The 18,814-nt window shown below is 42.8% G+C and overlaps 2 protein-coding genes across 2 annotated transcripts; one reads left to right on the top strand and one right to left on the bottom strand.

Annotated features, from left to right (window-relative positions):
• Window positions 1–13,331: 13,331 nt before the first annotated feature.
• Window positions 13,332–14,216, top strand: LOC137001536 (uncharacterized). Its single transcript, XM_067360582.1, has one exon. It carries the CDS (start codon window positions 13,371–13,373, stop codon window positions 14,151–14,153), a length of 783 nt encoding a protein of 260 aa, XP_067216683.1. The 5' UTR covers window positions 13,332–13,370; the 3' UTR covers window positions 14,154–14,216.
• Window positions 14,217–14,343: 127 nt separating this feature from the next.
• LOC137001534 (uncharacterized) lies at window positions 14,344–15,282 on the bottom strand. Its single transcript, XM_067360580.1, has 2 exons — window positions 14,653–15,282; window positions 14,344–14,568 (listed from the first exon to the last, which is right to left on the bottom strand). The coding sequence occupies exons 1-2, from the start codon at window positions 15,280–15,282 to the stop codon at window positions 14,344–14,346; spliced, it is 855 nt and encodes a 284-aa protein (XP_067216681.1).
• Between the last annotated feature and the right edge of the window lie 3,532 nt (window positions 15,283–18,814).

Below are 18,814 nucleotides of genomic sequence, written 5' to 3'. Positions count from 1 at the left end.
CTTGGTGGGCTACGGACGATGGACGGTCCGTAGCCGTAACGATGCAGCGGGCTGCATCGTTACAAAGGTAAACCTGACAAGGTTAACCAAGGTTCACAAACAAAGTTGTAAACCCATGTTGAACCTTGTTTTGCATGGAAAGAATATGTGTGGAAGCAGTGTGTTCCGCCCCTCTGCGGGGAGCTCCACCATCATAAAAACTATACACATTGAGTCTGCATTCAACCTCGCTCTGCGTAGAAAGTAAATGTGAAATTTTGCTTCCTAGTGAAGCGAAACTGTTTCTATGCATACACTTTTCACGCAAAGCGAGGTTCCACATGGGTTTACGACTTTTTTGTGAACCTTGGTTAACCTTGTTAGGTATAACCTGAGGAGGATTTGTTATTTTTTTTACGCGGGGGAGAGGCTTCGCCCCGTAGAGGCGAAGTCCTCCGCCGCCTACGCGTGAAATTTCAAACAAAGCGAGGTTCAACATGGGTTTACGAGTTTCTACACAAAGCGAGGTTTAATGCAAATCCAATGTTCAAATTTAGCGCAGAGCGACACTAAGCTATTACTACGCATGCGCACGTGACCGCAGCGCATGCCCATGTCGCTACGCTCAGTCGGAATGACAGGTTTTGTAACCTGAAAAGTCATCAACTTTAACAAATAATATCTCGCAGGGCAGAGCGACTTTTTTTCTGCCAGATTCTTTTGTTTTAGACTAAAACGCGTCGAATGAGTCTATTTTTATCAAAATCGGAGATGAGGTAGCTATTCTAAATAATTACCTATTTTTCTTATTAATATTGTATAATCTTTTAATACTATATATATTTTTAAAAAGTTTATGATTTTTAATTATATTTTTATAGTTATTTTATTTTTACGTTTTAATTATATTTATTTTCATCACTTTTTTATAAAATATATCGTATGTATTTTTATTATTTTTGTTTATTTTATATTATATGTTTAATTTTTAATTTTCTTATTTTTATATTGTATAATAATTTTTAGAATATATTTATATATATCGTTCAAACAAATTAGTTTAATCACCTTTCTCCAATAATATTAATTTTGCGTCAGTTTTTAAGCGCGTTAAAATATAATTTAAGTAATCGCGATATTATTGAAAATCGTAAATTATAATATTACCTGCGTTATACAATTTATATAAACATATAACGATAATCGCAGTGTAAGATTTTATCGATGATTCAAATTAGCATTTATACCTTAAGGCTAGAAATCTGTCATTAGAGTCTTACAATTCTCTTAATGTATTCTAATAGGTCTGTTTTACCGGCCTATGTTCCATAGTCGATAACTAAATCTTTACTCTCCTGTTATAACATTATCTTTTAAATATGGCTTTAAAGCGACTAGATTCATAATTAATGTATGAATATATTTATAGATTTCTGTCCTTATTGTATTTATTACAAAAAAAATAAAATTTATTAAACGAATAAAATAAGGTTAGAGATTTGAGAATAAATTATATAGTTTTGAGTCTACTAAATAATTGGTAATTGCGAATTTAACGTTTATAATCTATTGATGAAACTTTATGTTTCACGATAACATTATTATATAAAAATAATTGTGTTTATTTATTCCGGGACTTCCACCTTAATTATTATAATCTTAAATTACTAGATTAATATTTGGTCATGCATATTAATATTTTAAAATATATCTCTGACAATATTCTACTGACAATTAATTGATTATTATATTTTTCAGAAATTTTACGGGACGTTACACCATTTAGCAATGCAGCTACATAAATCTCTAACAGACAGTTCAGGAAAGATACCACAAGATAAACGCGCTAAATTAGATACAGTTAAACAGCTAGCGCTGCAAAATTTTGTGTATGGACTGCGCCAGGATATACGAATGGTAAAACGCGCGAAACGATTTGCAACCCTGCAGGAAGCCATCGAAGAGGCCAAAGCAGAGGAAAAATTGAAGAGATCACGTGATTCCGCGTACAACGCGAATAAAAGTTTTAATAATCCTAAGGCAATTCAATGCCATAAATGCGGCAAGCAAGGACATTACGGTCGCGATTGCCGAACGAGCCGCTACGGTAATCAACTCACTTTCCCTAAACCGAACTGATCAAGATTTAATACGCTGGATAAACATTGTAATTATTGTGTAAGAGTTTAGGGTATAAGGCTATTTGTCACCTTGATCTCACGAATAGCATCTAAATATGTGATTGGTTAACGCAACGCGTGCGTTAATGCATTCATAGTTGGCGCCAGGTACTTTGCGTTTCTCGCGTACGATTGGTAGTTACGGTTGTGAAAGAACAGAAGAAGAACGGAAAGTAGAGAAAGGTTTTTCGCGGTGGATCAACGTGTCGCGATCCTCATTCTGTAGTTTTCGAGAAATGAAAAAGAAGAATATATCGCACTCAGTGTCGCTTGCCACTTTCAATCCTCATTTCTCTTGACAATACGTTCGTGCTGTGATTCCGCGTATTAGAGTTTCCACGCCGTGGTTCAACCTCCTCGTGGTTTGTCGGCTCGGATCTCTTCGCTCGAATCTGCGTATGCTATTTTACGGACAATTCATTGTGTAAGATAACTTCCAGAATCAAACGCGGGAAAGCGCTACCTTCTGGCAGCTCAGAAAACGCTTGGCGCCTCGAGCGCAATCGATTATCGAACAAGAACAATCGACCGGACTTAGCGGGTCCTTTGCGGAAATCCGCCCCTTAATGGAACATGCTCGAAAAATCGAGAACCTGCGTACGAACGGAATAGTTTCCGCGCAAGACCATACGAGGTACTCGTTTAGTAGTCGTCGAAGAAGCCAGTCGAGTCGGGAAAAACCACTGGCGAGCCGTTTAAGAATATTCGGAGCACGTCGAGTCGTGTTGGCTACCGAAAGCGGAGTTGTAATTTGGAGCCAGCAATAATACGTATTTCTTTCTTAATAAAGTGATTTCTCAAGTACAAGAGTACAGACGATTTATTTCGGCCGGTTCAATTCAGAGTCGCTCGCGCACGCGAGACCGGAAACACGTTGTCGTGAAGGACCGTCGACGTGGCGAAAGATCTCTTCGCTTATACAAGAAAAATATCTCGAAAGAAGACTTCCACCGGATAAAATTTGAAAAGTTCCCTAGTGCCTTCATTGATATCCTATAATTGACTCTGTCGGTATTAATTAAACGCGTTTCACGCAGTCTATGCCCATAGACACTAAGAAAAATCATAATTTACAATTGCAAGAAATCCGGACATAACCGTACCGAATGTTGGATATTAAACGGAAAACCGGAATATACTAAAAATAAAAAAATAAATGAAGAATCAAACACGCACAATACCATAAACAAAACTAATAAGCATCGCAAAACTGAGGACAACGATGCAGAAAAGAAAACAATTAAAGCAACATCTAAGACAGTACGAGAGCATAAGGTACTAACAGCTGATGAGATAAACCAGTGCTCGGAATTAGTTTGAACATTTCAGCCAATTTCCGTGGTATACGCTTCTTTTTCTCTCCTTACCGCGCGCGCCGCAGCCGCTAGGGCCAGCGCCGCCGAGCGTTAGGAGCGGCACTATCCGATTATGAGTGGGTTTTTCTCCCTTTTTATTATTAGGTGCGCAACTAAGTTCTCGCTGTTTTTTTTATGAAAATGCAACTTTATTGTGAAAAAATGGTTACAAATTAATTATTTAAAGTATTGCCCATTGCTAGCTACAACTTTTTCCCATCTTTCTGGCAGAGCTCGAATACCGTTACGGTAAAAGTGTTTGTCTTTTGAGGCTATCCACGAATCAAGCCTTTTTTTGATGTCTTCATATGAGCGGAACTGCTGATCAGCCAGACCATATGCCATCAAACGGAACAAGTAATAATCGGACGGCGCAATATCTGGGGAATATGGCGGGTGGGGTACAACTTTTCATTTGAGCGTTTCCACATAGGTTTTAACGGGTTTGGCAACATGAGGCCGAGCGTTGTCATGCAGTAGCACTTTTTCGTGCCTCTGCTCGTATTGTGGCCGTTTTTCGCGCAGTGCTCGGCTCAGTCGCATCAATTGAATTCGATACCGTTCCCCAGTGATGGTTTCGTTCAGTTTCAACAGCTCATAATAAATAACACCGACCTGGTCCCACCAAATACACAGCATAACCTTCGCAGCGTGAATATTCGGCCGAGCCGACGACGTAGAAGCATGACCGGGCAGTCCCCATGACTTTCTTTTCTTTGGGTTGTTGTAATGAATCTATTTTTCATCACCCGTCACGATGCGATGAAGAAAACCCTTCCTTTTTTGCCGCTGGAGCAGTTGTTTACAGGCAAAAAAACGACGCTCAACGTCCCTTGGCTTCAAATCATAAGGAACCCAAGTTCCTTGCTTTTGAATCATTCCCAACGCATGCAATCGCTTGGAAATGGCTTGGCGGGTAACTCCTAATGCTGAAGCAAGCTGTTCTTGCGTTTGGCATGGATCCTCATCGAGCAATGTCTCCAATTCAGCGTCTTCTAAGGTTTTTGGCCTTTCTTTACGCGGACGGTCGTCAACATCGAAATCACTGTCTTTGAAGCGACGGAACCAATCACGGCACGTTGTTTTACTTAGAGCAGCATCTCCGTAATCTTTTTGGAGCTCTCGATGCGCTTCAGCCGCCGTTTTTTTCGAATGAAATAAGAAAATTAACACTTCCCGCAAATGACGATTATTTGATACAAAATCAGACATTTTCACACAACCAAAAGTATATGACGCCAAAACAAAATCACTAACGTGTCAAAGCGGTTTGTTTACCATATGTCTAAGCTTGGCTCGTGACGTTTTGGATATGTCAAAATCGAATCCAGCACTTACTGCTGGAGCCATCTATTGACAAACAGCGGGAACTTAGTTGCGCACCTAATAAAATTAAAAAAAATTTATTAAAATTTATTAAAAATAAATTTTTTATTTTTAAATTTATTAAGTGAAAATATTTTAATAGATTTCCACGTCACCCATGAGGTACTATTGTTGACGCGTTTTTTTTTTCAAGTGGTTTCCCCAGTAGGCCTACTCCACTGAAGATAAAAATAACAAATTTTTAATTAAAAAAAGAAATATGAGATTTTCTTAAGAGGATGCTTAAGTCCTACTTTATCGACCGGTATTTTCAATTTTCTGGAAAGTATGGCATTTTTTATTGCTTTGATAGAATTACAAATCCTTTGGTGTAAGTAAAGTGCACATGCTAATCTTTCGGTGGATAGTGAAATTTAAACCAAAAAATAAAAAAAATTTTGAAAAATTTACCGACAATGTCACCTCAAAGAATTATATCTTTTATATCAAAATTATACTGCTTTAATCTGCAAAACAAGGGTGTGTGCCGAAGAAGAGCGTATGAAACAATAATGGAAAACCAAAAAAATAGAGCTTAGAGACTTATTTTTAAAATGCCATACTTTTCCAGATTTATGCAAAGCATGCGTGCAATATAGAAGAAAAAGGTAAAAAAGAGCTATAGATTAGTTCCGCGATTTTGGGATAGAGGCGCCGTAATGTCAGTGTTATGACATATACAATCTTGTAGGTTAAATGTTAACAATATTATTCATAATAAATAAATATATTTTTATAATTTTAGTTTGCAGGCTACCAATGCAACAGTATGCTTCATTGCATATATTATACATGTGCTGCATGTGTATATGTTTATAATATAAATAAAATACTTTCATGTGCTTTATAGAAAGATTATAAGAAATTGAATTAACGATGCAATGAATATATTGTTATTTTTTTAACAACCTATTTTTATGTTTAATATCTCATTTTACTGTGTATTTTATTTCACTCAACATTAGAGATTGTTTGCTCATTTCAAATTTATATATAGACAAATGGGCCCTGAGGAGATCGCGTCGAGCTGCATTGGCCGCTCTACGGAGTTCCGCGATCTCCTCACACCACCAATACGCCGCCCGACAAGGGGCGGGTCTCGATCGGGGCATGGCCACGTCACAAACACGTGTCACCATGCCCACGATCGCGGCGGCCTCTTCTTCGGCTTCGACGTGGTCGGGAAGATCCGCCCACGTCTCCACCAAGACCGCCGCCTCCAACCGGTCCTGGTCCAACTTGGCCAGGACCCATCTGCGTGGGGGTCTACTTTCCTTCCGCAGGCAACGGAGCAGCACGTCCCGGGGGGTGGCCGTCAGAACTACCTCTATAACTAGGTGGTCCGACAAGGACTCCGTGTCCGTCACCCTTCAGGACTCCACCAATTGTGCAGCCTGCGGGGAAGCCCATGTCAGATCGACTATGGACTCCCCACGGGGATGCACACACGTGCTCGCGAACCCCCTGTTTAACTGCAGGAGGTTCAGCTCCGCCGCCCAATCCATCACGCACTCACCCCTTCTATTGGTGTGCCGGGAACCCCACGCTATATTCCAAGCATTGAAGTCCCCGGCCACCAACACGGGATGAGGGAGGCACCGGCGAATGCCCACCCCCATCTCCCGCAGGAGGTGTAAAAAGTCGGGGTGAGACATGCTGGGAGGGCCAGAGACCCCCACCACCCGTAAGGCACCCCACCGCGCAATGACGTATCCCCTCCCCTTCTCCAGTAAGGATACGGGGGGGGGGAGCGCGGGGAGTGCCTTCTTATGATAACAGCGGAGCCATCAGCGGCCGCGACCCAATTAGAATTCGAGTCGGGCACACTGTATGGCTCCGCTACCACGCCCAATCCTGCATCACGCCCGCACAGGTTTGCAAGAAAAAGATCCTGGGCCTGCCGGGCTTCTCTCTCTCTCTCGCTCGCTCGCTCGCTCACTCACTCACTCACTCACTCACTCACTCACTCACTCACTCACTCACTCACGCACGCACGCACATGCAACATATTACATTTTTTATAATATACTAACTTTTTTCACATTTTGTTCTGCCACGTTCCTTTGTCCCATCGCTAGCGGCGACGTCGCCGCGGTCTTCGTCGACGGCAGCATCGATGTCGACGGCGGCATTGGTGTCGACGGCGGCATCGGTGTCGGTGTCGGTGTCGGTGTCGGCATAGATGTCGATGTCGATGTCGACGTCGTCGTTGGTATCGGCGACCTCATCGTCGTCGGTGTCGGTGGCCTCGTCGTCGTCGTCGCCCTCGTTGTCACCCTCGTCGCCGTTTTCAATGGCAAACTGCTTTCGCTTCGTGCTGCAATAAAAATTATATATTATTTTATAATAATATATTTCTAAAAATGTTATTTTGCACTAAAAAAGTCAAAGTACTTACATTATCTCGGCATTGTTGCCTTTCGCTTCTTTTTAGTTTTTAGTTGCTTGCTGATCGCTGCTCGCTGTTCGGTCGAAAGACAAATGAGAACTTTCAGACCGAATCTGAGGCCGTGCGCTGTTACCGTGCTCACTAATTTTGTTTGTAAATAATAAACATCACTCGACACTCTATGTATCAGTGTCAAACGAGAATGAGTCAGAGCAAGCGAGATGATATATTGACTTCCGAAGTTTTTTTGCGCGAGGATTTCTTTATCTATCTTACGTATATATCTTACTATAAAAAATAAAATTTTTATATTTCACATTATCAATTGAGAGCCCGGATCAAAAAACTCGCCCAGCGCTCGAAATCCTGTAAAAGTATTGTCCAAACGTCTTACAACACGTACTCTGGGTCACCAATTTTAATAAAAAAATTTTGACGAGTAGTTTTCGTCCAATAAATTTTCTGTGCAAAACCATTTGACGCATTTCTTGGAATTTGCAGAGAAAAAATTTATAAAGTTGAACGCAAATGAACACGCACTGTAAATACTTCTACTGTTAAAATTAATTCTAGTAATTTGTAGCAGCTCAACGGGAAACGCCTGAATTATCACGCTGGAGACTCGGGTTTGAGTACCTCACGGATTTTTTTTTCCTTTTTTTATATGAATTGTAGTGTTAAATACATTTTGTAAATACAAACAATATTTTTTTATTTATTGCTATTATTTTTTCATATGTGTAAATCCGAATTATTATAGAAGGAAGACAAAAGAAATAATTTTATAATTTAATTAATTTATATTCAATGATATGATACAATATGCATAGTTTGCATCGCGTTTAAAAGAAAGTAGAACTATTTTTCAAAATGTTAATGAAGTATGTTTAAATAATTAATCAAACTAGTAATTAATAATTAATTGAATTATAAAATTATTTCTTTCGTCTTCCTTCAATAATAATTCGGATTTTCACATATTATGAAAAAATAAGAGCAATAAGTAACAAAATATCGTTTGTATTTACAAAATGTATTTAACACTACAATTCATACAAAAAAAGGAAAAAAAATCAGTGAGATACCCGAATCCGAGTCTCCAGCGTGATAATCCAGACGTTTCCCGTTGAGCTATTACGAACTAAAATTAATTTCAGCAGTAAGAGCATTTACACTGCGCATACATTTGTGTTTAACTTTAAGAATTTTTTTTCTGCAAATTCTGAGAAGTGCGTCGAATGGCTTTGCACACAAACTTTATTGGTCGAAAACTATTGGTCGTCAAAATTTTTTTATTAAAATCGGTGACCCACAGTACGTGATGTCTCCTTTCAGAGCATGAAAATTTTGAAAGTCGCAAAATTAATTATTTTTAAATATAGGCTTATAGAGAATGACGAGACGGAACTTTTTTCTATTAGCAGTTTTTTTGTTCGATGCTTATTTTTAATAATAAAAATTAAAAACTGAAAAATTGTTATCCCCAAATTCAATAAGATTTTAAGATATAAATCGTCGTAACTTAGCCAAATTTTGTTGAAATTGTTTGAAATTTGGTATACGCATGCAGTATAGTCTAGCGATGCCTACAAAACAATAAAGAAGCTGAAAATCGCTTATTGTTAGTAGTTATACTATGATGATTCTAACCCATGGGGCAATGAGGGGGTGCGCGGGTGAAGAGGGGTATCGGATAACAGTGGAGGGGGGTAATGACGTCTTCGTTTTTGGAGGAGAGGGGGTAAATGTGGAGTGGTAGGGGTATCAGATTACAATAATTCCCGGAAGATAAGGATTGTTAATACAAATCGCGAGATAAGGATTCCCGGTAAAGATAAGGATTGTTTATTGGAAAGAGAACTGTTTACATCCTTTGGTTTTTTTTCTACGCATCAAAGTAGAGCGCCATGTTGTCGGAATCATTATGTTTATAGTATGTAGGTTCGTGCAGGTTTACGGATTGCGTCATCGCTGTATTTTAGAACAAAAGCCCATAGCAACAGGCAGCCAAGTCAGCATTTTCAGCGCCATGTCAGATTTCAATTTTGTATACAACAAGTGGGTATATAAAACAAATGAAAAAGAATAGGAACCATCAGTCGTTCGAAATCATTGAGAAAATTACTAGTTCGCTGTGACGTTTACTAGCAACGATGTTTTGCACCATGTCAACCGTGAATAATCAGATCAACGAACAGCAGAGTGCGAAGAAACTGCAATTATCCAACGAGTATGTTGTTTCTTTAGCCACATCTTTAAACTTAATTGTTATACTTTTAAACTAACAATTTATTTTTTCACAGAAAACAAAAAAGTAATATGTCAAAGATGGAAAAAGAATCATCTAGGATCTTGGTTAGAAGATACTATTTGACGAAGACTGGGTACAAGTATCTCGACATCGGAATCAACGTCTCAACGTCGAGCTGTGTGGAAATCGCTCTCGGTGACAATCATGGTAAGGAGCTACGTCTATCATACGGCGTATGGAAAGAACTCATGAATCAACGGAGCATCATCGCCAGCTTCTTTAAGAATGATGCGGACAAAGCACCGTCTCAGACCGTTGGACACTGCACGTTAAGTTTTGGAAAAATGAACAACCTAAAAGTAATGCGCCTGGCAACATCAGCATTATGTTTAATCATGTCAAACCGAACCGTGTGTAACATGTTTGCACTTGAATATTGCGTAGACTGTATCAATCATTCGTTGAACAACATCACCGGTACGGTTGATGTCAAGTTCGCACACTTTTCAAAAATCGCAAGGAATGCGAAGGATCCCGATCACGTGGCGATTCGCAAAAGCGATTTATTCGATAAGAATAATATAATTGATTGTGAACTGGTGACTTAGGTCTTTGCGGAGTTGTAACAATACATATTAATAAATTTTATTTCAACTGTAATTAAAATTTTTTATTATTTTTCCGTGCCATCTTATCCGCTATACCGACTTATCCTACAACGCGCGCATCAAAGTAAAGCGCATGTTGCTAGATACGTCATCATGTTTGGAGGAGAGGGGGTAAATGTGGAGTGGTAGGGGTATCAGATTACAATAATTCCCGGAAGAAATAAGATAAGGATTGTTAATACAAACATGAGCCATTGTTATGCTTATAGTTAGTGTCGTGTGCAACAAACGGGTATATAAAGCGAGTGAGAAAAATATGAATCTTCAAAATCATTCGCAATGGAGAAGGAGCGCGATCTTACCGTACGAGCAGCGAATATCAAAACGACGGGAGAGTTCCTTCCATGGGACTACGAGTGCAACGAGTACCTCGATTCTCTCAAGGAACAATGTCGCAAGAGACAACGCACCGGAGTAGTCAACTCTCTGGTGGCGCAAATTGCGCGTCTGGAAGGTGTGAGGGACACCCTGCACGAGCGTTTTGTGCCCGTCGGTGCCGGATACGGTGGATACGAGAAGAAGGGCTACACGTGGAAGGAGATTGAGACGGCGTTTAGGAACCGTGTGCTGACGGGTGTGGTTGTCAATCGCGAATACATCGATCCTCGTGAATTTTTTGAAAATGTAAAAAATACGGTTATCGAGCGGATCCAGGGCGTCATGGCGGAACACAACAGCGTCAAGATTAACACCGCGTTCAACGGGGAATTCGTCGCGGGCGACAAGACCGTGAAGACCATCGCCACCAAAAATTGCGAGTTGTTTCCCACATCCGATCTCAACGAGTGGTACACGCGGCACGTGGAGGATGATATTCTGGCGGCTTTGGAGGAGTTTCAGGAACGCGGATTGGCGTTGTCGCGTATCCTGAATCTCACCGTCAATGTGAACAAGTTCAATCCTCTGCACGCGGGATGCCACATCGAGTTACCGTGGCAAATTATGCTAAAAAGGGCTGTGGTCAACGTGCAATCGACGGACAATGCATGTTTCGCGTGGGCGGTGGTAGCAGCTTTACATCCGGCGGAAAAGTACCCGGAAAGAGTATCGCAGTACCCGCACTATTCAACGGTGTTGAATCTGTGCGGCATCGAGTTCCCCGTGACGCTGCCACAAATATCAAAGTTCGAGAAACTAAACGCCATCTCCGTCAACGTCTTCACCACCGAAGACTCAAAAATCGTCCCTCTGCGGCTCGCCGACGACAAAAAGGAGAAGCACGTCAACCTGCTCTACGTGCGTAAAAACAACGATGCACACTTTGTGTGCATCAAAAACTTGTCGCAATTGAGCAAGCACGCAAATAAAAAGTACATTTGCGATCGGTGAGTGTAAAAACATATTTATAGAATAATTCGAAACTTTATTCACAGTATTAATCATACAAATTATTACAGGTGTCTACACTACTTTTATACACAGGAGAAATTATCGGCGCACAGCATCGACTGCGGCAAGATAAACGATTGCGCCGTCGTTCTCCCCAGCGAGGACAAAAAGTGGTTGACGTTTCACCACTATAGTTGGAAGGAGCGGCTCCCGTTCGTAGTGTACGCCGATCTCGAATGTACGCTCGAGAAAAAGGAGGATCAGAACGGTATTACTTACGCCTACCAACATCACAGAGCCTTTAGCGTAGGATTTTATGTAAGTTGCACGTACGATAATTCTTTATCTAGTTTTAAGTTGTATCGCGGTGAGAATTGCGTGACGTGGTTCGTCAACGAACTTCACGATTTGGCGCGCCGTGTGAAAACGATCCTTACCACCGTCGTCCCCATGGCGGATCTTACGCGGGAGGAATCAGAAAAATTCCGTAGCACCGCGACGTGCCACGTGTGCGAGAAACCGTTTACACCGGACGATACGCGGGTGCGCGATCATTGTCATCTCACCGGGCGTTACCGCGGTGCCGCGCACTCGTCGTGCAATCTAAATTACAAAGACTCCCACGTTATCCCGGTGATATTTCACAATTTATCCGGTTACGACGCGCATTTCATTATTAAAGACGTTGCCAATGCCTTTGAAGGCAACGTCGAATTGTTACCGCTGACGAAAGAGCGATACATTTCTTTTACAAAAAATGTTAAAGATACCATGGATCAAAAATCAAAATTGTGTATAAAATTACGGTTTATTGATTCGTTTAAATTTCTCAGTACAAGTCTCGACAAATTGGCATCATATTTAACTGTAGATAAATTAAAAATTTCACGATCGGAATTCAATCATTTATCCGCGGAACATTTCAATTTGCTTACTCGGAAAGGTGTGTTTCCCTACGAGTACGTCGATAGCGTCGACAAGCTCCGGGACACAAGCCTGCCATCGCGCGAATCGTTTTACAGCTTGCTCACCGGAGAAACGGTATCCGAGAGCGATTACGCGCACGCGACAAACGTCTGGCAAACATTTTCAATCGAAGATCTAGGTCAATACAGCGATTTGTATTTGAAAACAGACGTTCTTTTGTTGGCGGATATTTTCGAAAATTTCCGAAACACGTGTATAAAGAGTTACGGTTTAGATCCCGCTCAGTATTACACATTACCGGGGTACACGTGGGACGCTATGTTGAAGTACACGGGCATCAAGTTCGAGTTGCTCACAGACATCGATATGGTGCTGTTTGTCAAGCGCGGTATACGCGGCGGTCTCAGCCAATGCTCCAACCGATACGCCGCCGCCAACAACAAATACATGCCATCGTACGATCCATCAGAACCGTCATCGTACCTAATGTACTATGATGTAAACAACTTGTACGGCTGGGCAATGTGTCAACCGTTGCCCTATGCCAAATTTCGATGGGTCGATGATGTCGCGAGCTTTGACGTAATGTCCGTTGCATCCGATTCGGCTACCAGTTATGTGCTGGAAGTCGATCTCGAGTATCCGGTGAATCTTCACGACGCGCACTTCGACCTACCGTTCTGCCCGACGCGCGATAAGCCGCCCGGCAAGCGGGTGATCAAGTTACTCGCCACGCTGTGCGATAAGCAGCGTTATGTCATCCACTACCGTAATCTGCAGCAATGCGTGCGACACGGCCTGCAAATTGCAAAGATTCACCGCGTACTGCAATTCGCGCAATCTCCGTGGCTCCGCGGATACATAGAACTAAATACGCAGTTTCGGACACTCGCGAGTAATGAATTCGAGAATAATTTATACAAATTGATGAACAACGCGGTTTTCGGCAAAACCATGGAGAATGTGCGAAATCACACGGATGTCCGGCTCGTTACACAGTGGGATGGTCGGTACGGAGCGGAGGCTATGATCGCGAAACCGAATTTCCACAGCCGAAGCGTGTTCTCGGAGGATCTAGTCGCCGTAGAGTTGCGAAAACTCGAAGTGAAATTCGACAAGCCGATCTACGTGGGTATGTGCATTCTCGACATATCCAAGACCTGCTTGTACGAGTTTCACTACGAGTACATGGCGCCTCTCTACCGCGACAATTGCAAAATTATGTATACCGATACCGACAGTCTGATATACTTTCTGCACTGCGAGGACGCGTATCGGGATATGAAACGCGATATATCCAAATTCGACACGAGCGACTACTCCGAGGACAACGCTTACGGTATGCCGCGCGCCAACAAGAAAGTACCCGGTCTGATGAAAGACGAGAACAACGGCGCGATCATGACGGAATTTGTTGGACTGAGAGCGAAGATGTACGCGTTGAGAGTCACCGGACAAAAAGATGTCAAAAAAGTTAAAGGCGTTAAGAAAAACGTAGTCGTGAGAACGATAACGTTCGACGATTACACTCGGTGTCTCAACGACGAAATCGAGCTGACGCGGCGTCAATCGTGCATCCGCTCAAAGTTGCACGAGGTGTACACCGTGTCGGAGTCGAAGCTCGCGCTCAGTCCGTACGACGATAAGCGGCACGTCGTATCCGGTTCCACCGACACTCTACCGTGGGGACATTACAAGATACAATTGTAGTATTATTATGTTGTATATAGTTTATACATTATATTATTTATATTGTTTATACACTAGTGTTAATATTTATGTATAGTTTAATATTTTATGTATTATTATCGTTGTTAGTTTTAAATGTATATATTGTAGTAATAAAGAACACCATTGTATATATATGTATAATTGTTTATTGTACAATAAATATAGTTTATTACAATACATCGTCTTTATTTATCCAAGAGTTGTGCAAATTGTCGAATCCCAACCACTTTACAAACACATTGTCGTCCTTTCGGCGCAACACCTTCTCCACGAGATAAACGTCGGGTTGTGCGGTCTTGAGCAATTCGTGCTCGTAAAAGCCTCCCGCGACCGGATCTCCACGATAATCTTTAATCAGATACGTCACAGGATTGGTACGTTGCACCGTGGCAATCTTAAACACCTCCGTCGACCAATTCGGTGTGTATCCTTTCTCGAATACAGTTTTGAATTTGCTCACGCGCACCGAATCACCCACCCTGAATTTCGCCGGCGAGGCAATTTTTATATTACCGTACACGGTGCTCAAGAGTCCCTTTGCGATCTCGGGAGTGACATCGATCGGGCGCATACCGATCGTACGATGTTTACGACCGTTGTATTCCGAGACCAATCGCGGTAAATCGTCGATCCACCTGTACGATCCCGTGAGCGTGAAAAACTTCCACATTTCGTTCTTCAACGTGCGATTGAATCGCTCCACCACCAAAGCCTTTATAACCGAGTATGTCGAATAATGATTGATGCCGTGTTTCTTGACAAGATTTTGGAAATCTCTGTTGTAAAATTCTTTTCCATGGTCGGTCTGCAAATTTTTCGGAATTCTCTCCCTAAATATCGCGGAAAATGCTTTGGACGTTTTGATTCCACCTTTGGTCTTTAAGGGTATAGCCCACGCGTACTTGCTCAACACATCGATAACGGTTAGAATGTAATTGCAGCCGCCGTTGGATCGCGAGTACGGTCTCATCTCGACAATGTCAGCCTGCCACAAATCGTCGTATCCTTTCACGACGACTGGCCTACGCGTAAAGTTTCTTCTCGCCGGTGCGTGGAGCTCGTCCACGAGCGATCTCCTCTCCAGGCTCACCGCTTCCTTCTCGCTCATTGCGATTCGTTTTGCTTCTTCTTCATCGCCTCATCGTAGTATTCGATGAAATTTTTTCTCACAGCTCTACGAAGATTGTGAATCTCTCGCTCGACAAGACTCTTCGTCTCTCGCTCGCGATCGACGAGTTTTCCATCGAGTCGCGCTACACTCTCGTCGAGGAGACCTCTCAGATCGTGAATCTGTCGTTCCAACGCCACGTATCTGGTCTTGATGTAATCGTCGTAGTCTCTCTTCCAGGTCCGCTCGGTATTCTCCGAATCTTCGAGTCTCGAAAGTACTTCTCGCTTAAAATTTTCACAGAGCATACGATTTCGATTCTCACGATCGCTTATAAGCTTGAGGTGATGATCCAGATGCAGCTTGTTGACGGCGTCGGTGTCCGCTTCAGGGTCGGCGAGATGTCTGATTACGCGTGACTTGGCGTTGAAAACCTCACCATCCTTGCAGAAACAATTCTCGCGCACGTAATTCTTCGAGACTCCGCCGCTCTGTCTCGTCACCCTGTCGCTTCCTTCTAACTGTAGTCCGAATTTGTTGATAGACATTCCTGTAGCATCACACGAGCAATACTGGCGATAGTTGAAAAGCTGTGATCAATTTATAATCAAACCAGCTTCGCGCAGTTCCTCGATAATCGAGAGAAACTCGTTGTCGTGCGCGTTGTTTCCCGCCTGACGGGAGGCGTCCAGCAATCGAAGGCAATCCACCAATTCGTTCGTATCATCCCAGTGCACGTAATCGACCGCGTTGTCGGTCACAGTCATGGTCTGTGGTACGTTACACTTGGGTAACGTGCGACCCACACTTCTCCTGTCGAGATGTGCAACACCTCCACCTTTCTTAGATATCAGAGGTGTGATGATATGTTTGTATTTGTATCCTTTGTTTCCCAAAACAGGTAAATGCGCGTTATGACCGCGTCTGTGAGCGTTAGTAGCGAGTAGTATGCTCTTGTACTTTTGTTTGTCATCCTCCGTACACAGCGTATCGTCGGGAAGTCTTTTGAATATTAATTCAAACAGGCCGGGTGTGCCAGCGTATTTCACACCGTCCACGATCACATTGTCGTCTCTATCAATGTCGAAGACCTTGTCTCCGAGAAACGTTCCCGCATCGTTGAAGTATACACCGTACACGTTGTCGATCCCTCTCTTCTTGTCACCGCTCAAGAGCTCCCCGATGTACTCTTGACCCAGCGGACCCATTTGGCCGTACAGAGCTTTCCGACCATCGGACGTTTGCATCGTCTGTCTCACGGATGTTACAAAAGACGGGTCCGTGGTTTCGAACACGTTTTAGGTCGGTAAATATGTCGGCGCTTTAAACATCAATTTTTGCGGCTGGAACGGAGTCGAGGTTTGTATCGGTGACGTCAATGGGGTTTGTATCGGTGTCGTCAACGAGGTACGCTTGATTTTCTTCTTCTCAGAGCTTGTTCGCTTTCGTTTGATGTCCGGTTCGTTTTTAATCTCGAGATCGTCAACCGAATCATCGTCACCCTTGATGTTCTCGACGATTCGTTTCAACGGCTCTACGATCGGTTTCAACCGTTTCTCCAATTGCACCTCTTGCTCCATTCTACCCGTCTTCAACGTCCGATGCTTCTTGCGAATCGACTCGCTCGTACGAACGATTTCCTTCGCGATTTTCTCCCTCTCGTCGATATCTTTCGTGTCAAGCGTCATCGTCAACGTCTCGAGAACAACTAACCATTCCGCGGTACCGCAAACTCGTTAAAAGCACGTCTGTATCGTCCATCGTTAATCGTACTATCCTTGTCTATCACTAAAAATCCGTACTTGTGCTGCCAACATGCGTGACACAATGTACTGAAATCTTCATACGTCATGTCCGTATGCATATGATTGTTGTAGACATGCTTAAGGTTTGTTCCATCCTGCTTGAATATTACGAGTAAATTCGCGTTGTCGCGCACGAGATGTTTCGGTATTTTTGCATATGTTTGGCACAGATAGAAACAATCGACTTTCGAATGTCGACCCATAGCAAAGTACTCGCGTATCGCATTCTGCTTGTCGCACGCTATATTGTCAAAGACGAATACGAAATTCGGTAATGCCTCGCTGTGCGGTACAATTGTGTTGTTGTCCGAGATTGTAAAGTAGCCGATTTCATCGATCGATCCGAGCAATCTTTCGAGATATCGATACTTTGGTTGATTCAACGATTTTAAGTACACGTACACGTTTTCGAAACGTACACCGTTCGGATTTTCCAGCAGACTAATCATTACATTGGTTTTACCACAATTCGAGGGACCGCAAATGATACCGCGTATCGTGTTTGGCAACATTTTACCATGTCTGCACGCCTTCTCACAAACCCCTTGCGTCTTATCATCCATGTTTTTCACACAGATCGTGTACGGTTGTTGTACAAATTTCATTTTTTACCAGACTCTTTCTCATCCTTGTTATTACGCGACGAGTGCGCAGCATCGGAAGTTGGAAAGAGCGGTGCTCGGATATTTGTTGCTAGATCTAAAATATCTCTATTTCCATACATAATTCGGACATTATCCTGAAAAAAAAAAATATTGTTTCAAACACACGATTAGCAATACACGTTTGCGACATTCGCCTCCTTCCGTTCCTTCTTATTATCCCGATTATTCATTGTACGTCGTCGTCTGACAAACTTTGATATTCTACTAGTTAATGATCGATACGCGCCTCCTATTTATAGGTGAGCGCTGTCGAAACACACCACAATTGGAAATGTGAAATACACGCAATACGTTAGAATTCGCGCTCTATGAAACGATACAAGGGTGCCGGTTTACTAAACAGTGTGATAAATCGACTACCGTTGGAGCTGCATATACCCGGCTACCAATTTTGCGGGCCGGGGACTCGTCTGCGGAAACGACTCGCGCGAGGGGATCGAGGTATCAATCCGTTAGACGCGGCGTGCCGCGATCACGACATCGCGTACTCGCAAAACCGCGAATCAGCGGACCGTCACGGCGCCGATCGCGTTCTCGCCGATAAAGCGCGGGAACGGATCACCGCTGCGGACGCGACTCTCGGTGAGAGGGCCGCTGCTACCGCCGTATGGGCTGCTATGAAAGCAAAGACGAAATTGGGGATGGGTATGACAAAGAGAAAGAAGAAGACCAAGAGGAGAACGCTTCCGGCGGCGAAACGCGGTAGTATGTTACCGTTGTTACCGCTCTTGGGAGTCATCGGTTCGCTTGCCGGTGGAGCGGCGGGTGTTGCAAAGGCGGTGAATGACTCTAAGGCCGCGCGACGACAACTCCAAGAGATGAAACGTCACAATAAAGCAATGGAAGGACGGGGGATTCATCTCGCTCCATACAAGCGGGGCAAAGGGTTGAAGAGAAAAAAAAACGTCGAAAAAACGATAGAGATGACCGCAGGTGCCACCACCAATCTACAATTGTTTGCATTGGCGAGGCGTATGCGAATACCATATTTCCGAGGTGTCTACATGCGTAACGCTTTACCCGATAAGATACATAAAAATGAGAGCGGTATCGTGAATTTGA

This window comes from Linepithema humile, chromosome 8 (genome assembly GCF_040581485.1).
Source record: "Linepithema humile isolate Giens D197 chromosome 8, Lhum_UNIL_v1.0, whole genome shotgun sequence".
NCBI lineage: Eukaryota > Metazoa > Arthropoda > Insecta > Hymenoptera > Formicidae > Linepithema > Linepithema humile.
Note: the sequence above shows the minus strand (reverse complement) of the source record. Positions and strands in the feature narration are given on the sequence as shown.